Below are 20,895 nucleotides of genomic sequence, written 5' to 3'. Positions count from 1 at the left end.
GATTAGACTAGCCTTGAAAATGATGCTGTTTGGTAGAACATGTGTCTGAAATAAAGACAATCAACTTCTTTTGCCTTTAATATCGACAGTGAGGTCTGCCTATTCTATCCCCAGATATCCTAAACTAAAGGCATGGGGAAAAGACATTGAAGGAAGGGGGAAAGGTGAGTGGGAAAGGGGTAGTGGAATGTAGAGGATGGAAAAAAAGAAATAAGTGATGGCTGTGATAAACAGAAAATATTGATTCTAACCCCAATTACTTAGGACCTACAAATCTGCTAGAATGTTTAATGACAGAATTCTAAAAGTTAAGACAGTTTCAAATAATAGTAAAAAGGCTACTAGCACTCCCTAATTTGGACATGATTAATAATAAATTGAACTTAATTCAACTATTCTAATTCAACTTAATTCAACTCGGTTGAGGGCCAACCACATAAAATATTTCATTAGAAATATGAATGTAAAGTAGTCATTGGTGAGCCTATACTGCTTCAGTTGTTTACTTTTTATAACAAAAAAAGCACACTCAATGCTCACCCAGGATCTACAGGGTCACACCATTTCACACTATTACCATGAACTGTCCCAAAACTGGAACCACCAATTCTTTATGTCCTTCCATTTGACATGCTTCAACATCAGCTTGACCCCATCTGACTGAAATCATTCTCAGATGACTTCGAATTTTGCTCAAATGACAAAGTAATGAAAAATAAATAAATAAAATTCTATGTTTCATTTCATCATTTATTACTCGATGAAATTTTATTACAATTTTTTGCCTAACAAATCAGCTGCCTACAACTGATTAAAAAACAAAAATTAGACTTGGTAATATAATCCATGCTGTGAATTAGGTGAAAATATTTATGATTCACAAGTAATGGGAAAAAAATCAGAACCAAATGAACTTGAAAACAGTAAGTATTCTACTTTTTGTCAGGTTCTAAAGAAAAAAGTTATACGTGTATATGAAGGGCTTTGGGGAAAAAAAGGCATTTCAGAGGCAATAAACTTTTTAAAAATTACATCAGCATTTGTTAGGAAAGTACATACTGCTTTTCGCTTAAGAATGCAGTCCAACCTCCAACGATTTCCTTCAACCACCGGACGTTTCAGGAAGATTTCTGGACTCAACCTGAAATCACAAAACCAAGATTTCAAGAAACTAAAACAAATATAAAGTTCTGATTGTGTCATAGGAAGCAGAGGCAATTTTAGCTCAAATGTCATCACCATCCTCCACTGTGGCAGGCCATCCAAAGTTCCACTATGAGTCCATGCACAACTTCATATGGGAACAGCAGCCTCTACCCCAAAAAAGTCAATTTCAATTTCTCTATCTTACTCACACATCATACATAGACACACTTGCAGATACTATTGACTGTCCACCTTCTCCTTCCTTGCTGTCAGAGCCCACCTCCCATGACTGAATGTGACTATTCTAAATAATTGCTTTCCCAGACTCCTGTGCAGCTCCAGCACAAAATAACACAATCCTGTACAATGAGATATACGAGGAGGTACACGAGGGGTTAATGGAAAAGTTGTTTCTCTTATGAGAGGAAGAGACACATGCACACACAAAAAAAAACCCAGGAAAAGCGGCTCTAGGATGGATGTTGTATGGGTGCTTAGACAGGTGCCAAATAGAAATTTAAGGGCAAAGCCAGAACCCTGAAATCACTGGATGACTTCACCAACTTTAGTACTGCCTAACTTTACATTTCTCATTCAATGAGACAAATCCTCATTGTTTAAGCCACCTTTAGTTGAGCATTCTAGCAACCTAGGCCAAAAGTGTTCTAATAGATAAACATGAACACTGACTTCCTATACCAAGCAGTGTCCATGGAAACCTGGGGCTTTCTGAGCAGGGAAGAAGGCAGGCTTGCTGATAGATGAACTTTTCCCAGTGTGAGAATGGACCCCTGGGTTCTTCTCCTTAGTAGTGCCACAAGCAGCACAGTACAGGAGTCACTTTTTCCCTTGGGGGTGTGTTCAAAATTACTGCCTGAGTTAAACTGGTAAGTAGTGTACCTCCTCTATAATGGGAAAAACAAACAAAAACAATAAAGAAAATTTCATCCACTGAAATGCTAGACCTGGAGGAGTGGGGTAGACTGTGTAAGGATCAAAGCCTTACAGAATACTAGCGTGGAATATCGGCTTAGCCAGGGAGTCTTCTAAGCATGTGAAAACAACAGGGTTTTAAGGAGCTAAAGAGATTAAAAGAAACAATTTTACGCTCTGTGTCATTCAGTTAAAGAAAATAAAAACCCAGAGAAAAAAGTGTCTAAAGAAACTCATATTGGGTAGATAAATATGAAAACAGACAAATAGAAGGTGTACAGTATAAATATTAACATATTTAGTTTAGAATAGGAAACAACTCAAACAAACAAAAAAAATGCAGCAACTGATAGGAAAAGATCTAAGCTGAATTAAAAACAGATCTGTTTTAAATAGAAAAGTGTGTCATTGGGCACTGCTAGTTCACTGAAAGTAGGACATACCCAACAACATATATACACTTGTAATTTTTGATGTACACATTAATTATGGGATCAGAGGGCTTCAGTTTTGGGGTCATTTTCAGGTCTATACTCTGCAATTAAGCCTTCATCATCTTTTTTTTTAAATCTAAAAGCATTGTGTACCCTGTATGCAGAGTATTCTATTAAATGCTTTGGAGAATCTTAAGCAGGCTCTCAAGGAGACCTGGATTTTGAGGATAATACATGAAAAGATAAAAATAGTCATGCTATAAAAACTGAAAGTATAAACAAAGGCAAGGAGCGAATAGCTATGACCCACAAGCATCATTATGTCAAGATCTTTACTAAGTAATTATTAGCTAAGCAAAATTCAAAAGAATTGTGTAATACTACATATCATTGAGTTTAGGACACCAATAACTGTAAGATGCATCATTACTGTGTGTATCACTAAGAAAGAAAAAATAATGACAGCTATAACTATAAGATGTTATTGAGTGTATGATGTATTACGACTTCAGAGATGTTGAAATGTGCTTCTAAGTAAATGCTCCTTTTAGAAGATTTTATAGCTGCAAATGCTTGTATGAGAAAAAAAAGCTTAAAATCGATGATCAGAGCTTCCATCTTAAGAAGACAGAATAAAAGAATAAATTAAGAAAAAGTAAGAAGGATGGGAATAATAGATAAGAATGGAACTCAATGCAATATAAAACAGAACAACAGTAGACAAAACTCAATGAAACCAAAATCTAGCTCTTTGAAAAGTTTAATAAAATTGACAAACTAGCTAGATTGAAACAGAAAAAAGGAGTTTGACTATTTTAGATTTCTTACTTAAGTGGGAAGAAATAATATCAATCCTACCCAAACTCTTTCAGGAAACAAAGGCAGGGGAAATACCATCTCATACAATGAGGCTAGCATTATCTTAATACCAAAACCAAACAAAGACAATCCAAGAAAAGAAAAAAATTAAGTACAATATTCCTTATGATCATAGAGGTAAAAATCTTTACCAAAACATCACAACTTATAAAAAGGATAACAAATCAGGACAAAGTGGGGTTATTTCTAAGAATGCAAGGTTAGTTTAAAAGTTGAAAATCAATCAATGCAATTCAGCACATTAACAGAAAAAAAGAAAAAAATGGTCATTTCAATACATGCAGAAAAGTCTTGACAAAATTCAATACCCATTCAGAATAAAAACTCTCAATACATTATAAATAGGAAGGAATTTCCTCAAAGTAATAAAAGGCACCTATTAAAAAAAATCTACCTAAAGCATATAATAAAAGACTGAAAGCTTTTCTTCTAAGACTGAGAACAAGAAAGTTGTCTGTTCTCATCACTTCTATTCAACATTTTACTGATGATGCTAGCCAGTGCAATAAGGAAAAAAAAGAAAGAAAAAGAAAATAAGAAATAGAAGGCATGCAGATTATGAAGGAAAAAGGAAAACGGTCATTATTCACACATCACATGATCATGTATGGGACAAATCCTAGGGCATCTACAAAAAAGCTATTTACACTAGTAAGTGAACTAAGCAAGATTGCAGCAAATAAGATCAATATAAAAAATCAACTGCATTTCCATATGCTGGCAGTAAACAATTGGAACATGAATTTTTAAAAATACCATTTACAATAACATAAAAATCACGAATTATTTAGTGATAAGTGCAAGACCTGTATATGGAAAGTACAAAACACTAATGAGAAAATTTAAATAAGATCTAAAAAAATGGAGGGATATACAGTGTTTATGAATTGGAAGACTCAATACTGAGAAAGAAGAAAAAATTTGACATACTGTCTAACCAGTGGTGATTTTACCATTCTTTCCCCTCTGATTTCTCAGTTGGGAGGGAGAACCTGGAAATGGGCATTGGCACTGGTAGAGAGAGCCTCAGAAGTCCTCTAGCTCAGGCTTGAGGAGGAAGAGTGGGATTTCCTGACAGTGATAGTGGTGGCAGGGAGGGACCCACAGGCATCAAAAATGAGGAAATGGAACTTTTCTCTCCAATGGAAGAGCTGTGGTTCCGAGAGGAAAATATAAATATCCATTGCTTGGCTCTGGACACAAAGTGTCATTGAAGAAAGTGTGTGGCAGAGCAGGGTAAATAAAGCCTCTTTCTAACAAGAGGACTAAAAAGGGAAGCCACAGGCAACCCATAAGGAGTGGGTATACCATGGAGAGAGAGGAGCTCAGAAAAGCAATGCTATAAAGTTGTTTATGAATTTCTAGCTCACTCCTAAGCTGCCCACGCATGGGTTTGGTCCTAATATTATGCCAAAGAATTTGAAAACTGAAATAAGAAATAGACCACTGACCAAATTGGCCACTAGGTGGAGCACATGGGGGGGCAGATCTAAACAGCACTGCAAAGGCTTTGAAAACAAAATTGACATTAAAAACACACAGGTAGAAGACTGGTTGCAACATTCTGCATGAACCCAAATGGGCCAATTTCCTGCTAAAACAAAAATATCAACATTCTCTATAAGATTTAAACAAGACCCAGAGTCATAATATTCAAAACTTCCAGAATACAGTAAAAAATTACTTGGCATACAAAAAAATCAGAAAAATCTCAACTTGCAGGAAAGACATTCAACAAATGCCAATGCCAAAATGACATAAGTGTTGGAATTATTTAATGTAATTCTCTGCCAGATATTATAAAAATGTTTCAACAAGTAAGGGTGAACACTCTTAAAATGAATGGATGGTCAGAAAGTCTCAGCAAAGAAATAAAGATATAAATAAAAACCAAAGAGAAAATTTCAAACTGAAAAATACAATTACAAAAAACCAAACTCTCACTGGATAGGTTCAGTACCAGAACAGAGATGACAAAGGAAATAATCAGTGAACTTAAAGACAGATAAATAGAAATTATCCAATTTGAATAACAAAGAAAAGATTGAAAAAAATGAACAGAGCCTCAGAGACTTGTGGGACAATACTAAAAGACACAATTTATGTCATCAGAGACTCAGAAAAAGAGGAGAAAGAGGGAAATGCAGGAAAAAAGTTTGAAGAAAAAATGGCTGAAAATTTCTCAAATTTGATGAATGATATAAACCTACAGATTCAAGAAGCTCAGTGAACTCCAAACAGGATAAATTCAAATACCATAATCAAACTGCTGAAAACAAAAGGCAGGAAGAAAATGTTGAAAGCACTCAGAAGAAAAACAATGCATTATTATTATTATTATTTTTGTGGTACACGGGCCTCTCACTGTTGTGGCCTCTCCCATTGCGGAGCACAGGCTCCGGACACACAGGCTCAGCAGCCATGGCTCACGGGCCCAGCTGCTCCACTGCGTGTGGGATCTTCCTGGACCGGGGCATGAACCCGCATCCCCTGTATCAGCAGGTGGACTCTCAACCACTGCACCACCAAGGAAGCCCAACAATGCATTATTTAAGAGGGGAACAATGATTCAAAATGACTGCGAATTTCTCATCAGAAAACATGGAGGCCAGAATGAAGTGGAGCAAATTGTAGCTAGACTGTATAAAGTTCTTCTACAGTTTAGTAATAAGAAAACAATCCAATAAAAAAAGAAAGGTAAGATTTTAATATGTTTCCAAAAAAGCTAAACAAATGTCCAAAAGTCACAGGAAGATATGCTTAACATGAAAAGACCTTGCTAATGCCAATTAAAACCACAGTGAGAGACTACTACGTACCCTTTGGAATGACTAACATTAGAAAAGACTAACAGTACCAAGTGCTTGCAATGATGAGGAGGAATGAAACTCTCATACATTAGTAGTACAAGCACTTTGGAAAACAGATTGACAGTTTCTCATGTTAACCATATATTTAACTCCTAGTATTGATATAATACAGTAACTTGAATCTACTTTCTAAGACAAGGGTTAGCTAACTGTGCTCCATGAGCCAAATCTGGTCCATCGCCTGTTTTATTTAGTATGGCTTATGAGCTAAGAATGGTTGTTACATTTTTAAAGGGTTATTAAACACACACACACACACACACACACACACATACACACACACCCCCCCCACACACACAAAGAAGAATATACATCAGAGACTGTATGTATGTGACCTGAAAAGCCTAAAATATTTACTATCTGGCCCTTTACAGAAAAAGTTTGCCAACCCTGTTGAAAGTCAGAGGCTTTTGAACTTTTTGGGTCATAATCCACAGGAATACATTATGAATCCACCCCAATATTTTCATCTATCTACCTACCTATCAATCAGTCTTCTACTGACTACTGAAATAAAAATTTCACAAAATAACCCTTACTGCCACTTAAGTTGCAACTTTCCGTTCTCTTATTTCCTTCCTTTTCTTATCCTATTTCATTATTTAAATAAAATTCTGAACATAACCCACTGAATTCTTTTTTTTTAATAAATTTATTTATTATTTTTGGCTGCGTTGGGTCTTTGTTGCTGAGCACTGGCTTTCTCTAGTTGCAGCGAGCGGGAGCTACTCTTTGTTGCGCTGCATGGGCTTCTAATTGTAGTGGCTTCTCTTGTTGCAGAGCACGGGCTCTAGAGCACAGGCTCAGTAGTTGTGGTGCACGGGCTTAGCTGCTCTGCGGCATGTGGGATCTTCCTGGACCAGGGCTCGAACCCATGTCCCTGCATTGGCAGGAGGATTCTTAACCACTGCGCCACCAGGGAAGCCCAATTCTTTTAATAAATAATTACTAAAGGGCTTCCCTGGTGGCGCAGTGGTTGACAGTCTGCCCGCTGATGCAGGGGACACAGGTTCGCGCCCTGGTCCGGGAAGATCCCACATGCCGCGGAGCAGCTGGGCCCGTGAGCCATGGCCACTGAGCCTGAGCGCCCGGAGACTGTGCTCCGCAACCGGAGAGGCCACAACAGTGAGAGGCCCGCATACCACACACACACAAAAATAATAATTATAATAATAATTACTAAAGAGTCGCAACCCACCATTTGAAAAACATAACATTAAAATCAACGTAAATGTGTCTCCTACTTAGAATAGTATTAGCTTGTGAGCCAGTCCAAATGAAATGTTGAGTTTGTTTTTCACTTTAGAGCCTTTGTCTCCAGCTCAAAGGAGACCTTGTTTCTGTTCCTGTTCCTCTGATAAACTTCCCCTTTAAATATCTTTGTTTATTGTTTTTCTTCTTTTTCTCCAGTTTTACTAATCCAGTCTGTCTCTGGCCTGTTTAATGCACGGACTCAGTACAGACACTGTGGCAGACCCCACCTGTACCCTCACCACCGACGGGCCAGGCAGAGAACTAATCTAGGCAAAGACTCAACACACGTGCTCCAAACATCCCTGCTGACCAGTGGGAATGAGAATCACCATCATCCAGAGGAAAGGTGATCTAAGCCACGCTTTATACATCCATCCTAAGTTAAAGCAATGGACTGGAAGCCACATCTTGGCGCCCAGCCTCATTCTAGGACTCACTCCAGTGAACACTGGGTAGTTCACAGGTGACGTGAAGTAGCACCAAGCACAGAAAAGACATATAAGACATGTTCTCCTGGTAGATACAGATAAACAAGTGAGGAATGTTCACTAATCCTTACACAGAAACTACCTCTTTTGATACCTTCAACTTCTAGCTAGGATTTACTCTTCACCTTAATTTTCAGATAGTCTGGGCTGTTTAACGAATCATTCTCTCTTCTAACCTGACAGCCTACCTTAGAATTTACCTCTTCAGAAAATGTCTTCTGACTAAATCTACCCAAATCTGATTATTACTTTATCCAGCACCTTAAAAAAAATCCAATCTGCACTTAAAAAATGTCAGAGCTAAAAGGGATCTCGCACACCATGCGGTGCAGTCGGCTCCTGGGAGAGGCAGCTCCAGGACATGTGGGCACTAGAGCAGACACACTGGATCCAAGCCAGCACCAGCACGTACAGACTGTGTTGCTACGGGCAGTTTCCTAATCGGCCCCACTGAGCCTCACTTTTCTCATCTGTAACACAGTCCCTGGCGTTTAGTAAGAATTCAACTAATAGTAGCTACTTACTGTTAATGTTATTCAACTATGCCTTAGAAATGACCCCTTATAAAGGTGAATATGACTTGCCCCAAGTTAGTAATAGTAGGCCCCTAAGGCGGTCTGAGCAGAGACTCTCACCATTCCTCTCCTGGACCACAACGATAACTCGCTAGATGGTCTCTATAACCACTGTTCAATTCATCTTCTACACTATAACCAAAATGGTCCCTTTTAGAAAACAAATTTGACTAAAATTCCCATGCTTAAAAATGTTCACTGATTCCCAGTGTTCAAGGGACTGCACTGGAGTTCAAAGGACTCCAGTGTTCAAACAATGCAAACTCTTTAGCAGCTCATCAAGGGCCCTTCACAATTTGGCCCTAACCCGTCTTTTGAATGCTATCTCCACCCACCATCCCAAAGAATGCTATGCTTAAGCTGTTTACGACCTCTACCTTCCTCCAAAATTGCTGTGCTCTCTCACCCCTCTATGCCTTGGTCCTGGTTATCCCTCTGTCAAAAACATTCACTGTCTTAAACTGAACAGCTCCATCACCCAGGACTCAGGCCAGCGTTCTGTCCGTTGAAGCTTCCACAGCTCCTGCAGGCTCAGTCACTGCCCTAATCCATTGTTCTACACATGACTTCCTGACTCTCTACTGCTGCAAGGTAGGGGCTGCTTGTCTTTCATCTTTCTGTACACGTGGCCTTGTTCAGTACTCGTCATAGAGGCTGCTCACTAAATAGCTCTGGAATGAATGAGTGAATAAATTAACAAATGAAAAGATGGATGGTTAAATGAATTAACAAATAAAGAAACTAAGAGCGTCTAGGTCCCAGGTTGCTTCTCATTTCACTAAATCTGCCTTTGCTTGCATACTAATTGTTTTAGAAACAGATTAACACAGTTTTCACTCATGTATATGATGTCTCTTGAATTAGGTTGGAAACTTCTAAAGGTCATGTGCACCTTCTCACTATGCTTTTCACTCTCTCAGACCCAGATACATCAGGGTTTGATAAAGTTTCTGAATGCTCTCTTTTGCAACATACTTGCACAACAAGTATTTTCTTCCTTGTTATGAGGGAAGTTCCTGCAAAGGTTTTATTTCAAGGAGTGCTAGTGCACTCCTAGTGCAGTCACGAAAAAGAAATAACCTCCTGATTTATTTTCTTGCTGACAGCAGAAGAAAAAACATTCAAGGTTCCATCTCTTTAGATGTTTAAATGAGTCTGTATTTTAGTGTTCAGAACCTTCAAAATATATATTATTTGCTTGTGTAAAACATGAAAATATGGGCTCAGTGGAAATGCTATTTTCAGTCTCTTTCATGTCCCTGTCAAACTTTCAGAAATACTTTTTAAAGGGACATACCTACTACATTAAGCTTGAATCTACTCTCATACGTGTTTAGAAAGTATTCAACCAAAGAGGTAGCTTCTAAGTATGAAACTTTCTTTTATTCCTGGTAACTGACAGAAGAGACAGAATTTGGCAAGAATATAAAGGGCAAGATTAAGGCCCTCCATAAACATGAGAATAAGCAGGTTCTCAGACATGCTGACTATCACACACCCTATCTATTGAATCTAGATCAATCATTCTCAACCAAGAGGGACTGTGCCCTGCCAGGGGACATGTGATGACAGCTGAAGACATTTTGGTTATCACAACTGGGAGCTTGCTACTGGCATCTAGTGGATAAAAGCCAGGGATACTGATGGTTCTAAACATCCCACAACGCACAGAACAACACCCCCATAATAAAGAATTATCTGGCCCCAAAGGTCAATAGTGCCAATTGGGAAAGCATACCCTAGAATTACAGATTTCCTCATCACTGAGGCAAAACAGTAGAAGAAGATGCGTTCACATTCCTAATTACTCTCCCCTCCCTGAAAAACCTAGAATTAGGAGGAAATGAATTATGAAGGTATTTTCATAGTTCAGTACAAGAGAGCATTTGGAAGGAAACAGGATAGGGAAAAACAGGGGGCATTTCAAGCAACTAAGTTCTTAGAAGAAAAACATATTTAAGACATTTTCATTTCCATTGTAGCAAATGTTAGCATCTGCAATGGGTTTTAACTAACCAGGCAGATGGATAATTGGAACTAAAGTCAGACTACAAAGCCTACACCCACTCCAGGAGGAAAATTTCCCAAGAGCTAAATGAGTTTTAGGTACAAGACTTTCAGTGGCTTTAATAAACATAATAACTCTCATGGATGATTTTAAAGGGGATTAGAAAGTTGGAACATGATGCATCTCCAAAAAAGCTAACCATTACAATGGATATTTTAATAGAATAGGCAAATGGGAATATTCTAATTTCAAAGGGACAATTCAGAGGAAGCATATTCATTGGACCTCATGACAGACATAACCAGATGAGGAAAGATACCCAGGGAAGATTATTTTCCATTACCTCTACACCTATATTTGCATTGCAAAATAATCTTTACTAAAATGAATACGGGTTATCTGCTTCCAAATGGAAAGACAAAAACAAAACTGTTCAAACGAAATATTTTAAGAATATATATGGGTGCCAGGTTTTTTGAAAAGACCTTTTAGTGGAGGCTACTACAATTAATTAGTTGAGACTTTGGCCAAACCACCTGTGAGTACTGCTGTCTTTCCTAATGTACAATTCTACAACAGCACAACACTGTTCTATATTCCTAAACATAGAGACCTCCAAACAAACTCCCCAGGGACAAATACTAACCACCAATCTGTGATAAAAATCTCTTCTTTGGCCTCTTCCATTGCATTTGCCACATCTTCAAAATATCCTTTGGCATTAACATACCTGAAAGACAAGTTTTCTGTTTCATTTTTTGAACAAAACAAACAAACAAAAAGGAATCTATCGTATGGCAAAAGAGAAGATGGAAGCCACTGCCTAGAGTTTCTACAAAACCACCAGTTTACTTTGTATAACTGGAAACAAGGATTGAAAACACCTTCTGTCTGCTATGTAGGAAGTACAGTAAGTAGACAGAAGTAGGCAACCTGATTCTTTTCTGCTGAGAGAATAACGCATTGATTGGTCTTATCATCGTATGGGGTCAGATGAATTCTCCCATCCTGTCGAACTCACACACGGTTGTTCTTCTGAGACTGAAAGCAGACCAGCTTCTAATCCATGGGTAGAAAAGCATGCTAAGCAGGATTTCATTTAAAAGAATTACCTGGCAAGTAAATTCTCTTTCTTAAATTATGGCTAATGACTTAAATAAACTTTCCATTTGCATCATTAAGAAAATGTATGAAATTAACTTTGTAAATCAAACTTCAAAATCTAAAGCTAGTTATCTAAAGCTCTCTGTAAAAAATCATAAAAGCAAAAAGTGGAAAACTAAGTGCTGCTCAGGTAGTCCTATAAAGAAAGTCCCTTGTTAAGTATAGTGCATAATATCTTTTCACAGCTTCAAAAATTGATTCCAGGTGAATTCAGACCCCTACAATATTAAATGCTATGACTACTGTGATAGTCTTAGAGCAAAAAGATCTTACCATTTAGCTAAAGTGTTCTCTTGGATAGCAGCATAAGACCCAAATCGATGATCTTTGAGAAAGTTGGGGCCATGTTTATGGATGAATTCTTCTATAGCCCCTCCCCACCACCGAGCATGTCTATAGCTGTTGCATTTTAAAATCAGTGTCCTTCAAAGAAAACCAAAATGTGGAAAAGAATGGTCACTCTGTGTTCTGTCTCTTTAAACAATTTAAGAATTAAACATGTCCCATTTTGTTTTGTTACTGCAGCAAACATAAGTGGAAAATTTTAGGCAAAGAGCACCTTACCTATATCAGAAAAGTAGATTTTAAAACGTTTTTGGCAGGATTTAAAACTATATTCAACGTAGTGAAAACAAACCTTCAGGTTACTTATTCCCTCATTCACTTATGCAAACTTGTGTAAAGGCACTTATTACAGGCCTCGAGCTCGCTGTGCTAGACTGTGAGGTGGACAACGGAAAAGACATAAGGTGAGGTCCTACATCGAAGTGTTAGAGAGTTGTTGGCTCCTGTAGAGGACATTTCCCTTGGGACTGCCTGGTGTCCATTCCCTCAGCCTCCCTTCCCTACTCTGCATCCACCAAAGCCAACAAAATGGCATCTTCCAGCCCCTGATCTCAAAGATTGGTTCAGGGATGAGGACATTAGCCAATTCCACCCAACAAGTGAGAATAAATGCAAGGACTTGCTCAGAAATGCCAAGAAGAGATTCTTTCCCTTCCACTGAACTTGGTTTGAGTGTAAGAGGCAGCCATCTTGCTACCACCAGGGGACCAGCCTGAGGATGGTGCAGATCCCAGGAGACAGAGCTGAGAAAGGCCACGAAAACGCATCTCAGGGACATAGTTGGAAGCTTGGAATCAGCCATGGTTAACGTGGCTTATTAGTTACTTCTGATGTAACCCAGAATGCACTGGATTTTTCTACTGCCAATGACTAAACTATCCTAAATGGTTACAGATTTATAAGTGCTGAAAAAAAATTCAGAGTAGGAGATCATAAGGAGTTATTACATGACAAATGTCAGAAATGGTGATTACCACCAAGAGGTGGAAATAAGTTATCCAAATTTGAAGTTCAGAGAAAACAAGGTGTTGGAGCCAGCGGTCTCTCTGCCATTTAGGGAGAAACCCACCTCAGTATAAAAGCCCTGTGAGTGAGGAGGGAGAGTTTGCCTTTGGGGGGAAATGCAATGATCCTGATGAGAAGCAGGGGAGGGGCTATATTCACAGACCCCAAAATAATTATTTATAAAGATTAGGGATGTCCAAACATCCTAACATTGATGCTTGGCTTTTGTCTGGGGGGGTGGCGAGGGGCGAGGTGAGACGTGGTGGTGCTGGGAGCAGTGAGGCATTCTCCATCGGCCGCCGCAGGGCCGACACAGGACTCTGCGGGCAGGTCAGGAGGCCATGGAAAGTGCCTGGGCTTGAGCCAACATGCTAGTACTACTCCAACTGAGTTGAAATGCCTCTGAAAACCAGTTATGAGAAATAGATATTGTAGAAGAGATAATGACAAACAGCGGTCTTATCACAGGATGTGAGTCAGAGTTAAGAAAAAAAAAGAAACATTTCAAACATGGAGATAGGAAGAAGAAAGGTGAAGAGGAATTTAAAAATGTGTGAGAAGGGATGGTGAAGAGAACCGTCTTCACAGAACTGAAAGGCTGTATTAGGGAGGGGTTGCTAATAAAGGCAGAGAGATAGAAGGCCTCAGATTGTAAATGGAGGAACTTAGGCTTGTTTGATACAATGAGGAGGACCACTTACACCAGGGAGGAAGCAGATGAAACCTGGATCTGTATGGATTCATTTGGCAAGGGTGTGCAAGTGAGTGAGGATGGGAGATGGAGGTAAGATGGCCAGTAAGTAACTGTTATAGTGACCAATGAGAATTGTGGCCTGATATCTATGGTCCCCCAGAAAACAGGGAAGTACAGTACCAGGAGAGAGGTGGGGGTTTTTTTGTTTGATTGATTGTTTGTTTGTTGGCCGTGCCACGCGGCTTGTGGGATTTCAGTTCCCTGACCAGGTACTGAACCTTGGCCCTGGGCAGTGAGAGCTGAGAGCACAGAGTCCTCACCCCTGGACCACCAGGGATTCCCAGGAGGGAGGTTTATTGGCAGCACCACTACATTTCCAATAACCAATCCTGAACCTTCTATTGTCAGAGATCAGGAAGTTCAGCACTTATTTTCACACACACAAACACACATGCAAACATATTACTGAGTAGCATATTTATATAATATATATATATATTTAATGTCAGTGTGTATAAAGAGAGAAATGTATAAGTATTTATATACATGAGGCTGAACTTCATAGAGACAGATGTATATATAAAGACACGTATATTGTATAACTACAGTCTTCCAGAAACAAACATTTATCAACACACACACACACACACACACACACACTCGCTAATAAAATCTATAGTAAATGTACAGTTGAGTATCCTTCAAGGTATCTTTCTTAAAATCTGTATGTAAACAGAATTTTTCTAATCAAATCACTTTTTACATGTTTTGTTAATAAAAGGATATCGATTTATAAAGTAAAATTTTACTTTTTAAAAATATGAATTATTACTCCTTATCTGTTTGGTAAATTGGTATTATTGGGTAGTCAATTTTGTTAAAATAGGCATATATTTTATTAAAACAGGCACATAGCAACACATGGGATCCTTTATTCTGACTCGTGTACATATGTAATTCACATCTTAAAAATATACAAAAAGAAAAGTAGTTTCATCACTTTTGATTGAGAATGAGTTCTAAATAACAATTTTCTAACATCTAAATTATTTTACCATCTTCTTCACTTAAGGTTGGGAGAAAAACTCTGCTTTTAGAGAAATCTTTTAAAAATATTTCCAATTTGTACCTTGAAAGATTATCAATTCGGAGTCCATATTTTGTCTCCGTCTCCTTCTTTCCCACCTTAACTCTGAATTCTTTATCTACCAGCAGTACGAAGGCAATAGCACCACTGTCTGGTTTCATATATAGTAAAAAGGAATCTTTTACTATCAACCACCTGTAAGAAGGAAATAAGTATTTTTAAAGTTGTACTGAAATACTGAAACAAAAAGAACAAATTATTATGACACATCTGAAGTAAACACTCTAGCAGACAGTAAACATAATTTTATTTTTTACACAAGGGATCTATTTTTTAAAAAATATGAAAACACTATAAAACAAGAAACAATAAAAAATCTTCCTAGTGTGATTTTTGAGAAGTACTGGCACCAAGCAATTCAAAATAATTCATTAGCTCTTTAAACACTAATGGCAAATCCTGGAAGAATGCCCCTGATATGGGCAGGCAGCGCTAATAGGATGCAAAGCAGGCGCCATAGTTGTTCGAAAAGTGTAATGGGTTGGTGTTTGCTAAAATAAACCACCATAAAAGAGGCCAATGAGGGGCTTCCCTGGTGGCGCAGTGGTTGAGAGTCCGCCTGCCGATGCAGGGGACACGGGTTCGTACCCCGGTCCGGGAGGATCCCGCATGCCGCGGAGCGGCTGGGCCCGTGAGCCATGGCCTCTGAGCCTGCGCGTCCGGAGGCTGTGCTCCGCAACGGGAGAGGCCACAACAGTGAGAGGCCCGCGTACCGCAAAAAAAAAAAAAAAAAAGAGGCCAATGAGTCTGAGTAAGTAAAACCCCCCTTTCAAGAAAATCCAGTAAGCATCCAAAAATCTACATATTGTTGTTCATTTCAAATTATTGGTGGCTTTAAGGACCATTAATAAATGATGCTCAGTGGAACATGGTCTCTCAAAAGTATATGGGCATTCAATCCAATATCTATATGAGAGCCTCGTGATGCAAAAGTACAGTGATAAACTGGGAGTTCGGGCAGAGGTAGAAACAACACAAAGATAAATCAGACATGTTCTCAAAGGAGCTTATTAGGCTAGTGGGGCACGATGACAATTCTAGGCTGAATGGATAGGTACTAGAGGAAAAAAGCAAAAAGTGATGTGTGTAAGGAGGGGGGAGTCCTTAGTTCTCACTAAGAGAATGAGCTAGTGGCATTCTCCCAAAGAGCTGGTGTCTGAGGGAGGCCAGGAAGAAGCCCATCACGTAGAGCCCAAAGGGTTCAAGGTATACATCCCGTATGGAGGGAAGTTAGCAAAGGCTCTAACGTGTGGGAATGCTGCCTGTATTGGAAGAAAGTCTGGAAGAGGCCGGGGTTTCAGGAGGTGTAGTATGAGAAAATGGACAGTGAAGTTAGGTGGGGTGGGCGTGGGGAACAGGCAAAGGCCACACTGAGGAGGGTCTGAAGGCCATGTGAAGGAGGATGACTTTACATCATGGAACCAGTTTTTTCTAAACTTGCCTGATCATCAGAATCTCTTGAGATGCTCGTTAAAAAAACACTAGATTCCTAGGCCCTACCACAGATCCATTAAAAAGGCCGGACAATCTGTGTTTCTAAAACAACACCCAGATGCCTTTTAAATAAAGGAATCCTCCTGCCCTGGCAAGGCAATGGGACAATAAATCATGGGAACTATATTTTAGAAAGAAAGGTCTGAAGGATAAAGAAGGATGTCCTGTAGCAGGTTAGCAAGCTGCTGTAGTAATAGAGAACAGTGCTTCTCACTTCACTGTGAATATGCATCACCAGGGGATCCTGTTAAAATGCAGATTCTGATTCGGTAGGCCTGGGGCGGGGCCTGAGATTCTGCATTCTAACAAGACTCGAAGGGGATGCTGAGGTTAGGACCTCACCCTGCATAGTCAGGATGCAGATGATAGGTGTGACACTGACAGTGGCAAGAGCGAGAGAGAAAGGGTGGGATTGATTTGAAGTGAAAACAAATGGCAACTTTGTCAAGCTGCATGTAACATCATATTCACCTGAGATTGTATAGTGATCAAATGAATCGGTCGATAACTAAATAAAGTAACAATGGGAGTACTATATCACACACTAGGCAACGTAAAGCACATTATGAAATAGGTAAGGCCAGAACACCTGAACATAAATTGACTAATACTGTAAACGTAACATGTGAACTCAGCATTTAAAAGAAATGTATAATAAATCATTACTGAAATTGCTAACCACATTACATTTTAGTGGCTCTCTAATTTGGGATTTAATGTAGACAAATCTACATTGATTTCCACATGGTTTCATTTAATTCATTTGTTTTTTAATATATAGGCTGTCTCCTTTCCAATAAAAGGGCGTGGGATGGATTTAGGATAACATAATAAAGGACATACATGTGCTATGGTTAATAAAAAGGAAAAATATCAATGTCACAGAAAGCAAATACCTAACCACAACACTAATATAATTATGGTGATGGCATGCCAATGTGGGTTTGAGCTTCCTGGTTTTTCCGTCTTTTTTTTTCTTTTTTTGTAAATTTATTTATTTATTTTTGGCTGCGTTGGGTCTTTGTTGCTGCGCGCGGGCTTTCTCTAGTCATGGCGAGCAGGGGTCATTCTTCGTTGCGGTGCGTGGGCTTCTCATTGCGGTGGCTTCTCTTGTTGCAGAGCATGGGCTCTAGGTGCGCGGGCTTCAGTAGTTGTGGCTCGCGGGCTCTAGAGCGCAGGCTCAGTAGTTGTGGTGCACGGGCTTAGTTGCTCCGCGGCATGTGGGATCTTCCCGGACCAGGGCTTGAACCCATGTCCCTGCACTGGCAGGCGGATTCTTAACCATTGAGCCACCAGGGAAGTCCCTTCCTGGTTTTTCTTATCAAATGAATAAATTAAGGACATAAGGAGGTCGCCCACCATAAAACTAAATTCCAAAGGAAGTTTCTCACTTGGAACCTAATAAGCCAATTGAACAATATTAATGGATAACATTCTCAATAATTTTCAGCAAATGCAGAAATTTATGTTTTATAAGAATTCTCATAACTCTGCTCAATATAAATGCCAAGGCCATGATATCACATGGTAACTAGGGCATTCTGATGGGGCTGAGTTATGAGTCCAGACATGTAGCTGCCTGTTGATAAAGAGATGGTCAAGGTTAAAAGAGAGTAGATGGATCACATATCTGGTAAAGGTCCTTCTTTAGCTACAGTCCCTTGTCCCAGCTTGACTTTCAATGCAAGCTAGAGAGCAGACAGCAGGGCACAGGCCCAGAGCTCCAGTGTGCTATATTGCTGACGGGGAAGGAGCCACAGGCTTTGAAAACCACAGCTGGCAGGTTTGTCACACTGAGAAAGAAAGTCCAAGATGTGGAGCCTAGAAATACAGAACAGTTTAGCAGTGACTGCTGGAGTTTGAAAGTTGAAGGCCAAAGATACTGGTTTCCGTTTGGACAATGATGAGTTGTTCTCTACAACAGTCATTAGATATAAGGTGAACGGATGCGTGGCCTTTATTTAAAGCTCTTCTTAATTATGCCATTCGTTAAACCTCTTCTGGTTTCTCCCCTTTCTCTCTTTTGTCAACAGATGTTTTTCTTTAACAGGAGAATATGCATCAAGAAAGGAATCCAACAAGCAGCCTTCAGGGGGTCAGTCCCTGCTGCTCAGGGACTAAGCGTCTGCCTTGAAGTCAGCCTCCCTGGGCTCCAGTTCCGGTTTTGCCACTTGTGCACTTCTGTGAACTTGGGTAACTGAGCCTGAGGTCTAAATCCATAAAATGAGGATAACAATAATGCCCAGCTCGTAAGTGTTTGTGAGGAATCACTGAGATGATTCATGGACGTTGCTTAACACGATGCCTGGCACCAATATACGTGAGCTTTTATGAGTACTCTTGTTCTAAACAAGGTGAGATCACGGTCTGTTCTAACAAGATGTGACCGCCTGTGCTACTACTTGCCGTGTCATTAAGATAGAGAGAGACCCACATGAGCCAGACATCACCTTCTCAGCCTCGTCTCCTCCCCTTCACTCCCACCACGGTGGTCGCACTGGTCCTGAGACTTGCTAAACTTGTTCTTTGGGCTTCCACGTTTGCTATTCCTCACCCAGAAATTATTTCTTCCAGATCCTCCCATGGGCAGTCCCTTCCTATCTATCAACCTTTGGTTTAAACATTCCTCCACAGGGAGGCTTTCCTGGGCTCCCATCCCACCCACTACTCCATCCTGTTTAGCTTCTTCATAGCACTTATCACCATCTGGAACTATTTATGTCTGCTTGTTTATTGTCTCTCCTCCACTAGAAAATGAGAGCCTTGAGAGCAGGGAATGTGTGTCACGTCCACTGGTATCTTCCCGGGGCCGAGAGCAAGTCTTCAGGCAAAGCAATCCTTTTGCCTAAATAATGGCTGTACAAATGGGCCCCAGAGAGTAAATGAAATCATTTAGACACTGTCACTGTCTAAAAATTGTAATTCTTGGTATAGTTCACAGTTCAGTAAAGTAAATGCTAAATGTGTTAAAAACTCTCTCTTTCTTTTAAGACATTATTTGAGATAAGAAACATCATCTAGTCCATCAATAGGATGTGCTGTTTAAGTAGATGTTTTAAATTGTGGGAAGAAATGTTTGCTGTGTTTGCCATTTTTTTTTCTTTCTACTTGTGCCTGAGACAAGGTCATTATGAAACTTGACTGAAAGTTTGATTGCCTTGTTTGCCTTATGGCAATCTGTCAATATAGAATATATAAAGCAATCAGAATGGTTTTTTATGGATACGAAAATAACAAAAAGAATTATGACCGAGTCTTGCCCTTAAAAGTAAACTCCCGTTTAGACACCAATAGCCTTCTAGTGTGGGAAATTTTCGAAACAAATTTTGTCAGCTATATCTTATCATCTTTATTTGGTACTGACATTCTATACCCCACGAATGTGACTCAGGAAATACTTATTCATATGGAACCAAGGCTTCAAGCTTCATGGAAAGATTTATACAATTTAAAATGATGACACATTTCATTCCTGGGAGGATCATATCTTTTTAGATTGTCCTGGTTGAAGTCTGATATAATCCAGACTTTAAAAGTCGGGGAGGTGTATTTCCTTTATATAACAAAGTCTTCCCCCCCATCTTTTCGGGCTGCCCCTTCTCATAGAGGTTAAACTCAAAACATCAGTTCCTTGGCTCCCAGAGCTAAAGTCGCCATCTGCAGTCCTCAAGTCCCTCATTATCCCATTGCCTTCTTTTTCCTTCAAAGCTCTGATCACCACTTGCGTTGATGTCGTTCACATTGCTTGTCAGCTTCTCCACTGCCTGCGTTCCCCTCCAATAGAGCTCTGTGAGGGCAGGGACCTCGTCTTGTTCACCACTGTTCTCACAGCGGCTAGAATACAGCCTGGCAAACGTTAGGCACTCAATAAATGACAAAAGGGACCAGATCAAGGCTTCCATTTCTTTCTTTTTCTTTTTTCTTTTTTTTTTGCGGTACGCGGGCCTCTCACTGTTGTGGCCTCTCCCGTTGCGGAGCACAGGCTCCGGACGCGCAGGCTCAGCGGCCATGGCTCACAGGCCCAGCCGCTCCGCGGCATGTGGGATCCTCCCGGACCGGGACACGAATCTGTGTCCCCTGCATCGGCAGGCAGACTCTCAACCACTGCGCCACCAGGGAAGCCCAGGCAGATCAATTTTTGAATCCTATGGTCCACTAGGTCTTTATGTATACAATTGGCACACTCTGCTTACAAGTCCAAGTTTGAGTAGAATGTTTAAATAGAGCTGAAACCTGGAACTTAATTTAAAATTTGCTCTGCCATGACTTTCAAAGATTTACCACTGAAAACTGGTATATAAAAACTCTCCAAATACTCAGTTTATTAAAACAAACACACAAAACTCTCAAGTCCTACCTTTTGGACCACCGGTAGCAGGCCCTTCCCTGACCACAGCAGTTCAAGCCTGGTATTCTGTGTCCACCGGATCTTTTCATTATCATACCTTCTCTGAAAGAG

At 39.8% G+C, this 20,895-nt stretch overlaps 1 protein-coding gene across 4 annotated transcripts in view; it reads right to left on the bottom strand.

Moving 5' to 3' along the window:
• PLD1 (phospholipase D1) overlaps positions 1-20,895 on the bottom strand; it is a 203,604-nt gene that overhangs the window by 85,903 nt on the left and 96,806 nt on the right. For all 4 annotated transcript variants that reach the window (XM_030863651.2, XM_060298418.1, XM_030863632.2 and 1 more), the window contains exons 8-12: positions 20,794-20,886; positions 14,925-15,077; positions 12,025-12,174; positions 11,234-11,317; positions 1,060-1,141 (exon numbers count right to left, since the gene is read on the bottom strand). In XM_030863651.2, coding sequence (XP_030719511.1) covers positions 1,060-1,141; positions 11,234-11,317; positions 12,025-12,174; positions 14,925-15,077; positions 20,794-20,886 — 562 coding nt within the window. The remainder of the gene's footprint in view (positions 1-1,059; positions 1,142-11,233; positions 11,318-12,024; positions 12,175-14,924; positions 15,078-20,793; positions 20,887-20,895) is intronic.

Source organism: Globicephala melas, chromosome 4 (genome assembly GCF_963455315.2).
Source record: "Globicephala melas chromosome 4, mGloMel1.2, whole genome shotgun sequence".
In the NCBI taxonomy this organism is placed as follows: Eukaryota; Metazoa; Chordata; class Mammalia; order Artiodactyla; family Delphinidae; genus Globicephala; species Globicephala melas.
The sequence above is the reverse complement of the archived record's forward strand: the minus strand, read 5'-3'. Positions and strand labels throughout refer to the sequence as shown.